The 13545-nt window shown below is 48.7% G+C and overlaps 1 protein-coding gene across 1 annotated transcript in view; it reads right to left on the minus strand.

Annotated features, from left to right (window-relative positions):
* Positions 1 to 9516, minus strand: part of KCNQ3 (potassium voltage-gated channel subfamily Q member 3) — a 293437-nt gene extending 283921 nt beyond the window's left edge. The window contains exon 1 of the mRNA XM_060128526.1: positions 9110 to 9516. Coding sequence (XP_059984509.1) covers positions 9110 to 9501 — 392 coding nt within the window. The 5' untranslated portion in view covers positions 9502 to 9516. The remainder of the gene's footprint in view (positions 1 to 9109) is intronic.
* Between the last annotated feature and the right edge of the window lie 4029 nt (positions 9517 to 13545).

The raw sequence follows: 13545 nt of genomic DNA on the forward strand, positions 1-13545 counted from the left end.
GAGAGGAAATTTGAGGCATGGTCTATACGGAATCTGTGAACCTAAGAAAGCCCATTGAGCTCAGCCAACAGTTTTCAGGCCTGGCTTCATATTAGAATCACTTCACAATGATGCCTGGACCCCACAGAGCAATGGTATCTGTTTCTGGGGTGAGGCCTTCATCTGTATGTGCTCTGTGCTGTTTGTGTGTGTTTGTCTTCTTTTTTTTTTTTTAAGTATTTTTAACTTTTTATTTAAAAATATTTTTAATTAGAATGGTAACATAATCCACACATATACAAGCCTTGCCTAGGTTTTCCAAGTGTTAATATTTTTGCCATGTTTTCTTCCTTCTCCCTCTTCCCCTGTGTATGTATTGTGTACACACACACACACTTACAGAGTCTGTATGTGTGCTGAACCACTTGAAAGTAAGTTGCAGATATCACGACACTTCACCACTAAATATTACAGCACGCATCTCTTAAAAAAAAAAAAAGAACCTTCATCTGCATAACCGAAATGCAATTATCATACTCGAGAAATTAAATTTGGATATATATTGTCATCTCATATGGAATCCCTGTTCAAATTTTCTTAATTGTCCCTATAATAATATCTTTGATTGTTATTATTTTTTTAACTCAGGATCCAATCAAGAATCATGAATTGCATTGGTTTGTTTGTGTTTTTTCCAGCTGTATTGACATATAACATCGCATAAGCTTAAGGTACATGATGTGGTGATTAAATGTGCATATATATTATAAGGTTCATAAACACATCCAACACCTCACGTAGTTGATTTTTTTTTTTTTTTGGTGAGAATTTTTAGGATCTGCTCTCTTAGCAGCTTTCAATTATACAACAGAGTTATTTTTAACTACAGTCACCATGCTGTACATTAGATCCCCAGAACCTATTCATCTTATAACTGGAAGTTTGTACCCCCTGACCAACTTCATCCATTTCCTGCACCCCCCAGCCCCTGGCAACCACCAATCTGATCTCTGGTCCTGAGTTCAATTTTTTTAGATTCCTGTATAAGTGACATAATATAGTACTGTGTCTCTCTGACTTATTTCTCTTAGCATAATGCCCTCAAGGTTCATCCATGTTGTTGCAAATAGCATGATTTGCTTCTTTTCTACAGCTGGAAAAGATTCCATTTATATATATATATATATATATATATATATATATATATATATATATATATATATACCACATTTTCTTTATCCATTCATCACAATGGACACTCAGGCTGTTTCCAAATCTAGTCTATTGTAAATAATACAGCAATGAACATGGGACTGCAAATAGCTCTTTAAGATACTGATTTCATCTCCTTTGGATATATATCCAGAGCTGGGATTGCTGGACCATATGGTAGTTCTATTTTTAATTTTTTGAGGGACCTCCATACTGTTTTCCTACAGTGGCTGCACCAGTTTACATTCCCACCAACACTGCATAAGGGATCCCTTTTCTCCACATCCTTGCCAACACTCGTTATTTCTTGTCTTCCTGATGATGGCCATTCTGACAGGTGTGAGGTGGCATCTCATTGTGGTTTTATTTTGCATTTCCCTGATGATTAGTGATGCTGAGCACCTTTTCATGTGCCTGTTGGCCATTTGTACGTCTTCTTGGAAAAATATCTATTCAGATCCTTTGCCCATTTTTTAATCAGATTATTTGCTTTCTTGTTACTGAGTTGCATGAATTCTTTATATATTTTGGATATTAACCCCTCATCAAATACATGTTTGCAAATATTTTCTCCCCTACCATAGTTGCCTTTCATTTGATGGATCGCTTCTTTTGTGGTGCAGAAGTTTGATGCAGTCCCACTTGACGATTCTCAAGCATTGCACTTGGTTGTCATGTGCCTTTAGCCTCCTTTAACTGAAACAGTTATCCTCATCTTTGTTTGTTTTCATGACATGCACCCTTTGAAAGAGACCATGCCAGATATCTTGCAGGATGTCCCACCATTCGACTTTGTTATTTCTTCATGATTAGATTCAGTCATTTTAGGCACGACTGCGGGTATGTTGTAAATTTCCACTGAACTATTCAGGAGGAAGGTAGGGTCAGTTCGCCTCGTTACACAGAAGCTGGATGGCTTTGGTTCAGGTGCAGTCTGCCAGATTTCTCTTAAGGTGCCTTCTTGCCTAGGTGATTCACATGTGTATCAAAGTCTGAGAAGCCTTACTCCAAGTGTGGTCTGCAGACCAGCAGCACTGGTTTCCCCTGGGAACCTTCCAGAAATGCAGCTCTAAAGCGCCTCACCCTGGAAGGGAGAGTTTCCGTCCCTCTCTGTTACTCTTCTGGTACATTGTCTTCTATAGAGGAGAACCGTGACATGGTGAAGAGAGCACCACCTTGTGGGTGGAGGACTCCTGCGTGATCCGAGCTCCACCACCAAAGTAGTTTCAAGAGCCTGGGCAAATCTCAGCATCTGTCATTCATTTATAGAAGAGAGACACTGGGTACCCTCCATTCTAGCAAGAAGGGCCATTTGATGTTAGCCCATTTCCTAGAAAGTGAATACGGGGCACCTGTGGTCATTGTCATTCCCAGCATATAGCCTCACTGCTGCGCAGAGATCAGATGTTGGGAGTTGTCGTTCACCCCTTACCTGACCTCTTCATTCTGCTTGAATGGCTTGAAAATGTCATAAGAAAGAAGGCCAGGAAGAAGTCAGGAAGTTCATAAAATGAAAAGAAAAGTCAAATAAGATTATTAGAAAGGGTAGGGGGCATGGATTTTATGAGGGGGGTACAAGAAGAAGGCAGATTAAACACGGTTGAGAGGGGAAGCAAAAATGAAACAATATTTACTAAGTCTACAATGTGCTGGTGGAGGTCATGGAGAGATCGTGGTGGAGGGCATGTAGAGGTCGTGGTGGAGGTCATAGAGAGGTCATGGAGGAGGTCATAGAGAGGTCGTGGTGGAGGTCATGGAGAGGTCGTGACCGCTGGTAGACCTGTGAGCTGGCTCCTTATCGCTCCAGTGCTGGGCATGTACTCTGCCCACTGTTCCCACAGCGGAAGCTATTTTCAAGGGTGCCGCCTTGAGTGAGCATATGTTGTTGAGACCACCTAGATAGTGTTACTGAACGCCGTGAAGGCCTCTATATAAACTTTTAAGATGCTGGCGGTTGGGTGTGGAGATCTACCTGTCTTGCTGCCCAAGACAAGCCTCGTATGTAAGTTCTCTGCTTCTTACACCCGCCACCTACTCATCCAGAGTGGCCTGCCTCTTTCCTCGGTCTCTCCTTGCCCTCCATGTACCCGACCAATTCCAATTTCACCTGGGGAACTCCTGAGGTTGCAAATCAACACAATGCAATGTTCAGGTGTTTAATATCATCACCTTGATTAAATTTCACAACAATCCTGGGGGTGTAGGTATTATTATCTCCATATCATAAATAAACTGAACTCCAGGGAAGCTGAGCGAATTGCTCCAGGTCACAAAGCAAGGAAACAGCAAAGTTGGATTAAACCCAGGTCTGACTCCAAAGACCACGCTCTTACCACTGAGAAAGCATGACACAATATAGAGCACCTCACACCTGTCAGAATGGCTATTATTTCAAACAAACAAACAAATGAACAAACAAAAGAAAACGAGACCCTAAGTGTTGGTGAGGATACAGAGAAACTGCAAGCCTTACACATTTTTGGTGAAAATGCAAAATGGTACAGCTGGAAAACAGTATGGAAGTTCCTCAAAAATTAAAAATAAAACTACCATGTGATCCAGCAATCCCACTTCTGAGTATTTCCTCAAAATATTATTATCAGGGGATCAAAGAGCTATTAGCACCTCCATGTTCATTGAAGTACTATTCACATGAGCCAAGAGGTGGAAAACAACCTAAATGTCCATCAACGGATGACTGGATAAAGAAAATAGAATACTACTCAGTCTTAAGAAGGAAATTCTGCAGTATGTGGCAACATAGATGAACCTTGAGGACATTATGCTAAGTAAAATAAGCTGATCACAGAAAGACAAACACTGCAGGAGTCTACTTATATGAGGCACCTGAGACAGTCAAATTCAGAGTCAGAGAGTAAAATGGTGGTTCCCCAGGGCTGGAGGGAGGAGAAAGAGGGAGTTACCAACCAACAGGCATAAAGTTTCAGTTAAGCAAGAGGAGAGATCAGCTGTACAACTCTGTGCCTACAGTCAGCAGTAACGCACTGTACACTTAAATATCTGTTGAGGGTAGGTTTCATGTTAAGTGTTCTTGCCACAATAAAATAAAAATTATTTAAAAACGAATGAGAGCTTTTCAAAATCCTTGGTTCGCAATAATGAGAAGGAAACCCACAAAACTGAGGAAGAGAATGCAAAGAGGAAATTAGTGGGGTAAGAAAAAAAGTGAGGATGAACTGAGATGGTTAAGAAGACAAACATCTAATGGGAAATGAGAAAGAATACGATACATGGGGGCAGAAAAGGAAGAGAATGGGATGAATAGAGTCAGAGAACAGAATAGCTGAGAGAACTGAGTCCAGCAGTCCATCCCTTCCGTAATGAATTACAAGTTGTAGCACTGGCTGAGATGCAGTTCAAGGGATTCCTTACACCTAGGCCGGGAAGTTGACCACATGGCCAAACTCTGAGATTTCTGCTAATACTAATGTTATTATTAGATGATATTGAATATTATTAAGATATTAGTAGAGGGAGGGGATATAGGTATACATATAGCTGATTCACTTCGTCGTACCACAGAAACTAACACAACATTGTAAAGCAACTATACCCCAATAAAAGAAAGATATCATTAGAATACATGTTCTATTGAGGCAGAGATCAGACTGTTTTGTTTTGCTTGGTTTTGTTTACTGCCATAATGCCAATGTCTAGAAGAGTGCCAGGCGCAGCGAAGGCATTTCTATTGACTAACATCGACAACACAAAGTTCTATCTATTATTGAGCACTTCTATGTAAGGTGCTCTTAGCTCCACAAGAGTCTATATTGAGAACATTTTTTAGACTAAGAAACTGAAACTCAGAGATCCAGCAACTTGCCCAGGAACATACTGGCCGTAAGAGGCAAAGCAAGTTTGGGAAATCAAATTTCTCTTACCTGAAAGACTTGCTAAGACTCTACTTTCCTAAGGGGTCTCAGTGAGAGGCCAGTGTCTCTCCTCCACCTTGAGGGCTGTAGCTCCTTTAGTCAATATGCTAGGTCCACCAGCCAGGCCCTTCACCTTCCAGAGCGGCTGCTGGGTCCTTGCGCCCCACCTCTCAGCCTTGCCTGCCCGATGTCCCGGGGGCCAGTCCACCTGAGAATGCAATCAGTGTGCATCTCTTGTGATCATCTCCCGTTGGCGGGTCAACAGGTGATCAACTGATCATAGCCAACTGGCCACGGAGAGGTGGTCAGGGTAGTGGGATGCTTGTATGGTTGCCAGTCCAGCAATAATGCCAAGATGAAGCCAGCATCTTCCCACTAACAGGCTAGGAAGGGGGAGTCCCCAGACAGCCTCAGGACAGCCACAGCGGCAGGTGTGTATGACTTTTAAGGAGACCCTATTTCAGAATCAACTAGTAAACACTTCGTGCCTAATACTGGGCTAATTTCATTCATATACACTACTTTTTTTAAGCCTAAAAACCACCCTACGATGGATGGTTATCACCCTCAACCTACAGATCTTCCCGAGCTCGGCTCACGCAAAGGCAAAGAGACTGAAGGCAGAGTCCAGATGTGAACTTCAAGTCCAGCCCCTTTTCTACAGCATCAGAATCCTTTCCAGCCATGCAGCTAAAGATATAGAGAAGCCATCAGGCTTACCGGGGTCACAGCGTGGTCTCCCACCTCTCCCCTGTTGTCCACCGTGAGACTTCTGAGAGCTGTTCTCATCATTAATGTTCCATAATGCTGACTACTTATTATTGTTCTGAGAACAGGAAAACCACGCAGAACAAAGTCTGGGTGAACCTGAGAGTATGCGTTCACTCATCCATTCAGCAAACGCTTACTGGGTGACTGCCGTGAGCCCAGAAGCCTGCTGGGGACTGAGGTGGCTAAGACGCAACACAGCCCTTCCTCAAAGTAGTTCTCAGCTCTGCCGGGGGAGGTGAGCAAGCAGGTCAGTCCAGTGCAAAATCCTATGCTTGGGGATGCTGCCGAGGAGGGGCAATTCTAGCTCAGCTGGAGGGCCGGGGAAAAACCTCCCAGAGGAGGTGACATGAGAACTCGGCCAAGGTGAAAGTGAGTAGCCAGGAGAAAGCAAGGGATGGGCATTTAAGGCAAAGGGGGCAGGGGCAGTGGGCTGGGGGCGGACGGGTGCGGTCTTTGATTCTCACATTTGCTGTATCCTGCCTTTGGGAGAGAAGGAAAAAAATCACATCTCATGGGTCCGGTTCATTTTTTTTAAAAAAGAGCGTGCACTAGCCTGTGAGCCCACGGTCAGCCCAAATTCCTGGCCCGCGTTCTGTCATTAACCACAGCCCAGAATAGGATAATGGCTGCTTTGAAGCACGAATTTCAGTGCTTGCAAAATCCTGAATCATCAATGAAAGGTATGGTTTTGTTCACTTGACCAGACTTCCTCCCAGCTGGAGGAAGGATGTACAGTGCCTCCACTAACCAGGTATGCTTCAGTATCAGGAGCTCAAACCCAGCCCAATAATCTAACGCCCAATTAATCAGAATCCCAATACCACCGCCACCCCAGGCCATGTCCCGTTTCCCTAACACTGTGGTTCCCTGGGTTCTGAGCAGCCCCTGCTTTGATTCCAAACTCCATTCCCAGCCATTTGCCAACTGTGAGCTATGAAGGGGAGGCAGAGGCGGGACTAAGAGTCCTCTGCTACCAATGGGTGAGGGGCATCCAGGGACGCCTGGTAAAATACCCAGAGTCCCACAGTTGTTGGCAGAGGGTCAGAACTGGAATCCGGGCTCACAAACAAGTGATGACCCACTGTGTTCATATGTGAGCTCCAGCTGTGGGATCCTGGACAGGTGGTGCTATCTGTTTTAGTTTTCATATCTTCACCTATCAAATGTAGGGAACAATTCCCACATCATAGCATCATGGTGAGAATGAAATGAAATAAATGATTTGCATGTGTGAAAGTGCCTTTCTCCTCCCATAGTTTGAAATTTTCCTGGGTCCTCTCTGGGAAACTGAGGCTACATACAGATTTTGGCATTCCCAAACCTGCTTCCAGGTGATGGAATAATTCTAGAGAAGGATAACATTGAGGCCTTACCTATCCCTTCCCCAGACTGGTCAAGACAGGGCTGGAGCGCCGGCTGGGAAAGGTGGGAGGAGAAGAAAGAGGGAGCCCACAAACTCCAGTAGGACCCCGGGTTTGGAAGTCAGCCAACACGTACTGAACACCATTTACGTGCAAAAGGACATGTGAGGCTGTGTATGCTTGTGTGCACTCAAATAATTCGTGTGCCTTTTTTATTATCGCATATTCCAGTATTATCTTCAGTTCAACTGAACTAAATACAGCACTAGAGACAGAGACAAATGTCTTTCAATCCCTTTTTACCACCTGAAGAAAGCAAATGGAAGAGCAACAATTGCTAACCCTTCTGTCCATTCACTAACGCCTGCAAATACACGCAGACATGAATGCCAAAGGCTGGACAGCCCCCTCCACCCCACCCCCCAAAACCCACGTTCCTGGCTGCATGTCCTTAGTTCCTCAGTTTCCAGAAGGCGCCCTTTCCAGGCTTCGGTAACCTCTCTGATGAAACCTGTTGCCAAGCCTGAGGTCCTGTGCAGACGCCTCCACCTGGCGGCCAAAGCTGGAAAAGCCTTTCCAACCAAGGAAGATTGGCAGGTAGTGTTTAACTCCGAGGCTCCCCGAACCCCTTTCCACCACGTAGGTCATGGGTCAACTGGAGAAGGACAGAGAGGAATATCCATTGCTAAAGGCACAAGAAGGGTCAAGGTCTTGGCCGATTCCCCGCCAAAACCCTGGCAACGGTACAGCCTCCTAAGAAGCAGCCATCAGGATGACTAAGCCGCAGACAGGAAGAAAGGGGTGCCTGGAAGTGCCCTGCCAGACCTGAGGCGCGTGCTGCCAGCTGTGATTTCCCCTCCTGGAGAGGAGCCACCACTACCATCTTCGCCCTCTCCCCCAATACAGCAGGATTTTCTAGCCAGAGTGTCAGGAGTAGAAGTTCCATCTTCCTTCCCACCACGCATTTACATCCTGACTAGAAGGGGACTCTCTCCAGGGGGCAAACCTTCAGCCCAGGCCCCTTCACACTCCCGCTGCCCTTGCCCAGTCAAAGCAAGAGAAAAGCAAGCAGTTCAGGGGATATTAAGACCAAATTATGGAGATGCTCCAGCCAAAATTATCCCTGGCCCCCACCTACTGGCACTGTTAAGCCCTCACCCGTCAGTCTAGACTTAGAGCCTGAGAATCACAATCAATCTCCCCCCCATCCCTCTCTCCCTCATTAACTTCCCTAAAAAGAATCCCAAAACATGCATTTTGGCCAGTCCAAGTCCCCAACTGGAGCAAACCACGTTCCTTTCCATAGGAGAATGGAGCCTTAAGAAGGTAGCACAAGCAAAGCCATCGACACCCGCGCTCAAACACACACATACACACACACACACACACACACACACGCACACCCCACTGTGGGCAATGTACCACTCCCATCCCCAACTCCAGGATGTATCATTTAAAGTCAGCAGCGACCCCAAATAGAAGGGACCCACCCTGAGCAGAGCCACAGAGCGCATGGGAAGATCCGCTTTATCCCGTTCGACCTCCTCGTTAATTAGAAAAACCACAGAATTCTTTTAAGCTTGGATACCAACATCCGGAGAAGGTGCCGTAACTGCGCACCCGCGCGCACACACACACAGGCCAAAGCGGTCTCCAAATCAGCTGAGGAGCCACGCTTGGATCTTTCAAGCCCTGGTGTCCAGCCCCCAGAGAGTGGTTCACAGACCCACACACACACCTACACAGCACAGGGCAGGCTGGTCTCCAATCCGGCGGACGGGCGCCCCTGGACTTTGAAGCCTCAGAGCCGTCCCCAGCTCCAGCCCACCGCCCCCCCCGAACCCCCAGCCACACGCCGCCTCCGAGGGGCGCCCCGAGCGGCCCGGTACTCACACGAGAGCGTGGTAGAGCAGCGCCCAGCCCCGCGGTCTCTCGAGGGCGTCGTAGATCAAAGTTTGGATGCGTCGGTACTTGGCGTTGTTCCTCTTGACAGGGCGGCTCAGGGGGGTCTTGGCCAGGAGCCCGATGCCCTGCGGGGTCCTCCGCAGCCCCTCGTCGCGGCCGCCGCCCTCCAGCAGCAGGGTCCCGTCTTTGTCAGCTCCGGCCCCGAGCGCCAAGGTGACTTGCTCCACGTCGCCCGGCGCCAGCCCCACTTTCCGCTCCTCGTCGCCCGCCGCCGCCGCCGCGTCCCCTCCGGCAGGGTTAGGGGCCCCGCCGCCGCCGCCGTCGCCCCCGTCGCCGCCGCCGCCAGCCGCCCCCGCCGCCCTGCGCGCCTTGAGCCCCATCGGCCTCGCCCCCGCCGGCCGCTTCGCCTTCTCCGCAGCTGCTTCGGGAAGAAGGGGCGCTCGGGGTGCGTGGAAGAGGCGGCGGCGGCGGCGGCGAGCCCGGGAACTCCAATGCCATGATCCGCGCGCCCCTCCCCACCCCCCCTCCAAAAGCAGGCTAAGGCGGGGCCCCGGGGGGCAGGGGGGAGGGGTCACATCCCGCGCGGGTCAGCCGCGGGACACCGGGGGGCGCGGGCCGCGGGCTGCTAGAGGCGGGCGAGGGCACGCGAGGCTGGCGCGGAGGCGCTAGGGCGCGCGGCGGCGGGAGCCCGGCACCGGCGCTCCGGGGCGGCGGCGGCGGCGGCGGCACCCGGGCCGGCGAGCCCGAGACAGCATCGCAGTTTATTTACAAGCCGGGTGCCAGCCGCCCTCCCGCCCGCCACACGCGCCGCCGCCGCCGCCTCCTCCCTCCTCCACGCTCCTACCCGCGCCACTCCCCCGCCCCGCCCCGCCCCGCCCCGCCCAGCTCGCCCGCCCGCTTGCTCGCCCGCCCGCTCGCTCCAGCCTCAGCCTCGCTCCAGCCGCAGTAGCGAGCGGGCGACCGCGCAGAGGCCGGAGCGCACGCCGCCTCCCTCCCGCCCGCGCCAGGGTGGGGCCCCATCGTCCCGCCCCTTCGCGGCCAAAGGCCCGGGCGGCGCCCCGCCCCTCCCCGCGGCCCGCGGAGAGCCAGTGAGCGCAGCTGCGGCCGCTGAGCCGGGCTGCACGCGCACCCGTGGGCGTTGGGGCTTACCCCCGGCGCGGCGCGCGGCGCGAAGAGGAGAAGCGGCTGGGGGTGTCGTCTCTTTTCCCGTGTTCGCCTGGGCCCTGCATCTTTACGTTTTCTCGTCACCTCCCAACCAGCTTCTGGGCTTCGGAAGTAAAATCGAAGTTGCTGGGTTGGCCAAGGCCGAGCGCACCGCGAACCCACCCGCTCGGTGCTAGCAGTGCTTGTGGCTCCTTAGTCCCTTTGGTTCGTGGTTCGTGGTGGACAGTTCCGCCCTCACCTCCCGGCCCCTTGAATGGTACCTCCATCAACTAGAGTGAGCAGAGACCGAAGAAATAGGACAAGGGGAATCGGCTTCGCTCCTAACTTGTGCTCTAAGCAGGTCATTCCCTCTCTTGCCTGAGTTTCTGTTCATTCATTCAATCAGTGACTAAACCCACGTGAGTAAGAGAGGCAATGTTCTAGGACCAGGGCAGACGAGGTCCCTGCGCACAGAAAGCTTGCATTCTTGAAAGGTGGAAGACAATAACGGAAAAACAAACATAACAGCATAATTTCCTATATTGGTAATTCAACGAGGAAAGAAAATAGCGTCCTGTGCTACAAGCGGGGAACTTCTTTAAGTTGGTTGCTCCTGGAAGATCTCATTGTGGAGGTGACATTTGGAGGTGAGGTTTAATGGTAAGCTGGAAAAACTACGTAAATGTCCAGGAGAGCCTTCCAGGCAGCAGAACAGCAAGTGCAAAGGTGAAGAGCACCTTGAGCTTATTGAGCTCTGAGGAGAGTAGAAGGTGAGGCCTCAGTTGGGGGTTGGGGCGTGTAGATCTTGTTAATTCACTAGGGGTCGTGCCCTTTGAACCTAACTCCCCCCCTTCCTTCTACCATCGCCGCCAGCATTAGAGAAACCCTTCATTCCTGCTGCCCAGGCACCTGGTGCCTCCTTTATTTTTCACTCTCTCTCTCCTTTTGTCTGCTGGGGTGGAGGGGAGGGTGTGTAAGCAAGGCCAAGCCAAAGATCTATCCCTAGTGTGCAGAAAGGAGCCCCCAGAAGGCCTGCATGTGGCACGTGGCTCTGGATTTGCCTGGAGGAGTTGGCCAAGGAGAGTGAAAGAGTGAAGGGCAGGGGACTGGAGGAGAGAGGAAATGGGGAAAGGGAGAAAGGATGGAGGAGGGAAGAAGAATTGGGGTGAGGAAGGAGGAGGGGGACCTGTATGAATGACTGTCAGAGGGAAGAACCTGAAAAATCTCAGCAGCAACAAGGGTGCAGTTTCAAGAAGGGAGTTAAGCTATGCTACAAAGCTGAAGTCCTTAAAATGGTGTTGCATTGGCACAAAAACTGCTTGGCGCAGCAGAATAGGCTGCCCAGAAAGTGACTCTAATGTGAGAACTATATATAAAATAAGACATGAAAACTTATTCCTTGGTCAATGGGCTGCAGGATGGGTTTTGTGAAGATTACATGAATTGGTACATGGAAACGTGACTCCCCGCATGGTGGGACCCCGGTAAATGCTTACGAATAAATTAATGCTCAATAATTAGTTGGAACATGTTAGTAACCAGTCAGTGCAAACTCTGGGAAGGAGGAAGAGTATGGAGAAAGGTAATTGCCTGGACGAGAAAAGGTCCAAACAGAAGCCGGGCACCTGAAGCAGGCTCCCTAACATTTGTTAAGCCTCCACCCCACCAGAGCACCAACACATGCAGGTACTTTCTGTCCCAGCCCAATTCCAGCTACCTAGAACCATTCTGCCCTTCATATTTGAGCACCTTTTGTAAAGTTACCTTCCTCCACAATCCCTTGCTGTTTTATTCATTCATTACATTTATCACTGCCTAAAATGATCATATTTGCATTTTGTTTACTATTATCTTTCTAAACAAGCACAGGGGCTCAGCATCCTAGAAGAACACCTGTTCTGTATAATAGTAAGCTCTCAGTACTTATTGGCAGCATGAAAGAATGATGAATAAATGAATGCAGAATGCAAAGACTCCAGAACAATGCCTGGTACCTAATGGAGCATTGGCTGTATGTTTGTGTATGAGATTTTTGTTTTTGTCTTTTACTATTATGAAAGTCTTTAATCTTAGGAAATCTTAATACTGTTGTAACTTCAGTAACATAGCCACATGGCACTCACCTTCACCCCAGATGGCATATCTGACCTAATTCAGTAACATAGTAACATTGACAGTACTTAAAAAGCCTCACTAGATAAGCTCAAAAGGGTACTAGTCAAGGACTACATAGAAAGAAGGCATAAGCAAGAATTCAATACTGTGCAATTAATCAAAAGTTCAGATTTCCAAAATGACAGTTTGGACCTCAGGCACGTGAGGAGGCTTCTATCTTGATAAGATCCGCAGACTGTCAAATATTAACGTTTTAAGATCCAGCGCGGGGACTGTTCATGCCCCCCAAAAAGGGTGAAGCAAAGTCAATATCAAATTTGTAACTCTGATCAGTTAAACCCAATGATAGGGAAACTGCCAGGGAGTTTGGAAATGGATTTGCTTCAATGGTTTTATAATCTGGTGGAGAGTGTTGTTCAGATAGGAAGTTTGGAAATGTCACAAAAAACTGGGTGCCATTTGGGAGACTATGTAATCTCAACCCTCTTTAGCACATTTTCCCGCTAATGGAAATCAGATGTCTATATCCCCCTGGAAGGAATCTTCTTTGAAGCCAAAATCCCAAAAGCCTCAGGTGTCAACTGGGTATTGGCACCAAGACAGAGTTCAGTGACAGAGTATCCTCAAGAGTCAGGCAGGGGCCATGGTGGAAACAACAGGGCATCCCCCTCCTGGCTTTGCATGCCAGCTCTGCACAACTTGTTATCTTGAAAACCCAGCCACTTCCTAGTTCTTAAATTTTCCTCTCGGGATCCCTCCTCTCTTCATTTGCTTTTGTTTTCGCCTCTCCTGGTGTTCATCTCACTGTACTTTAGGGCGAGTGAAGTCTTTCCCCTTTGCAGGCGGGGAGCCTTGCTGAGAATGAATAAGGAGAGAGACAGAGACAGAGAGACAGAGAGAGAGAGAGACAGAGAGAGAGAGAGAGACCAAAAAACCTCCTCTGAGCCTCAGTTTCCACCTTTGTAGATTATACTTCTTAGGGTTAGGCGTGTAGTGACCAGATGAACAGAAATGTGCTTGTAGGAGATGATAATACTCCAGTGCTGGTTACTATTACTGTAATCAAATGAGCCGGGTAGTACCTCAGGTTCACAGGAACAGGCTAATGGGGACCCTACCTACCCTCTCTCCCTGCTCCCAAAACACATTAAATAACTGTTTTAGAC

The sequence above is a fragment of the Lagenorhynchus albirostris genome, chromosome 17, assembly GCF_949774975.1.
Source record: "Lagenorhynchus albirostris chromosome 17, mLagAlb1.1, whole genome shotgun sequence".
Taxonomy (NCBI): domain Eukaryota; kingdom Metazoa; phylum Chordata; class Mammalia; order Artiodactyla; family Delphinidae; genus Lagenorhynchus; species Lagenorhynchus albirostris.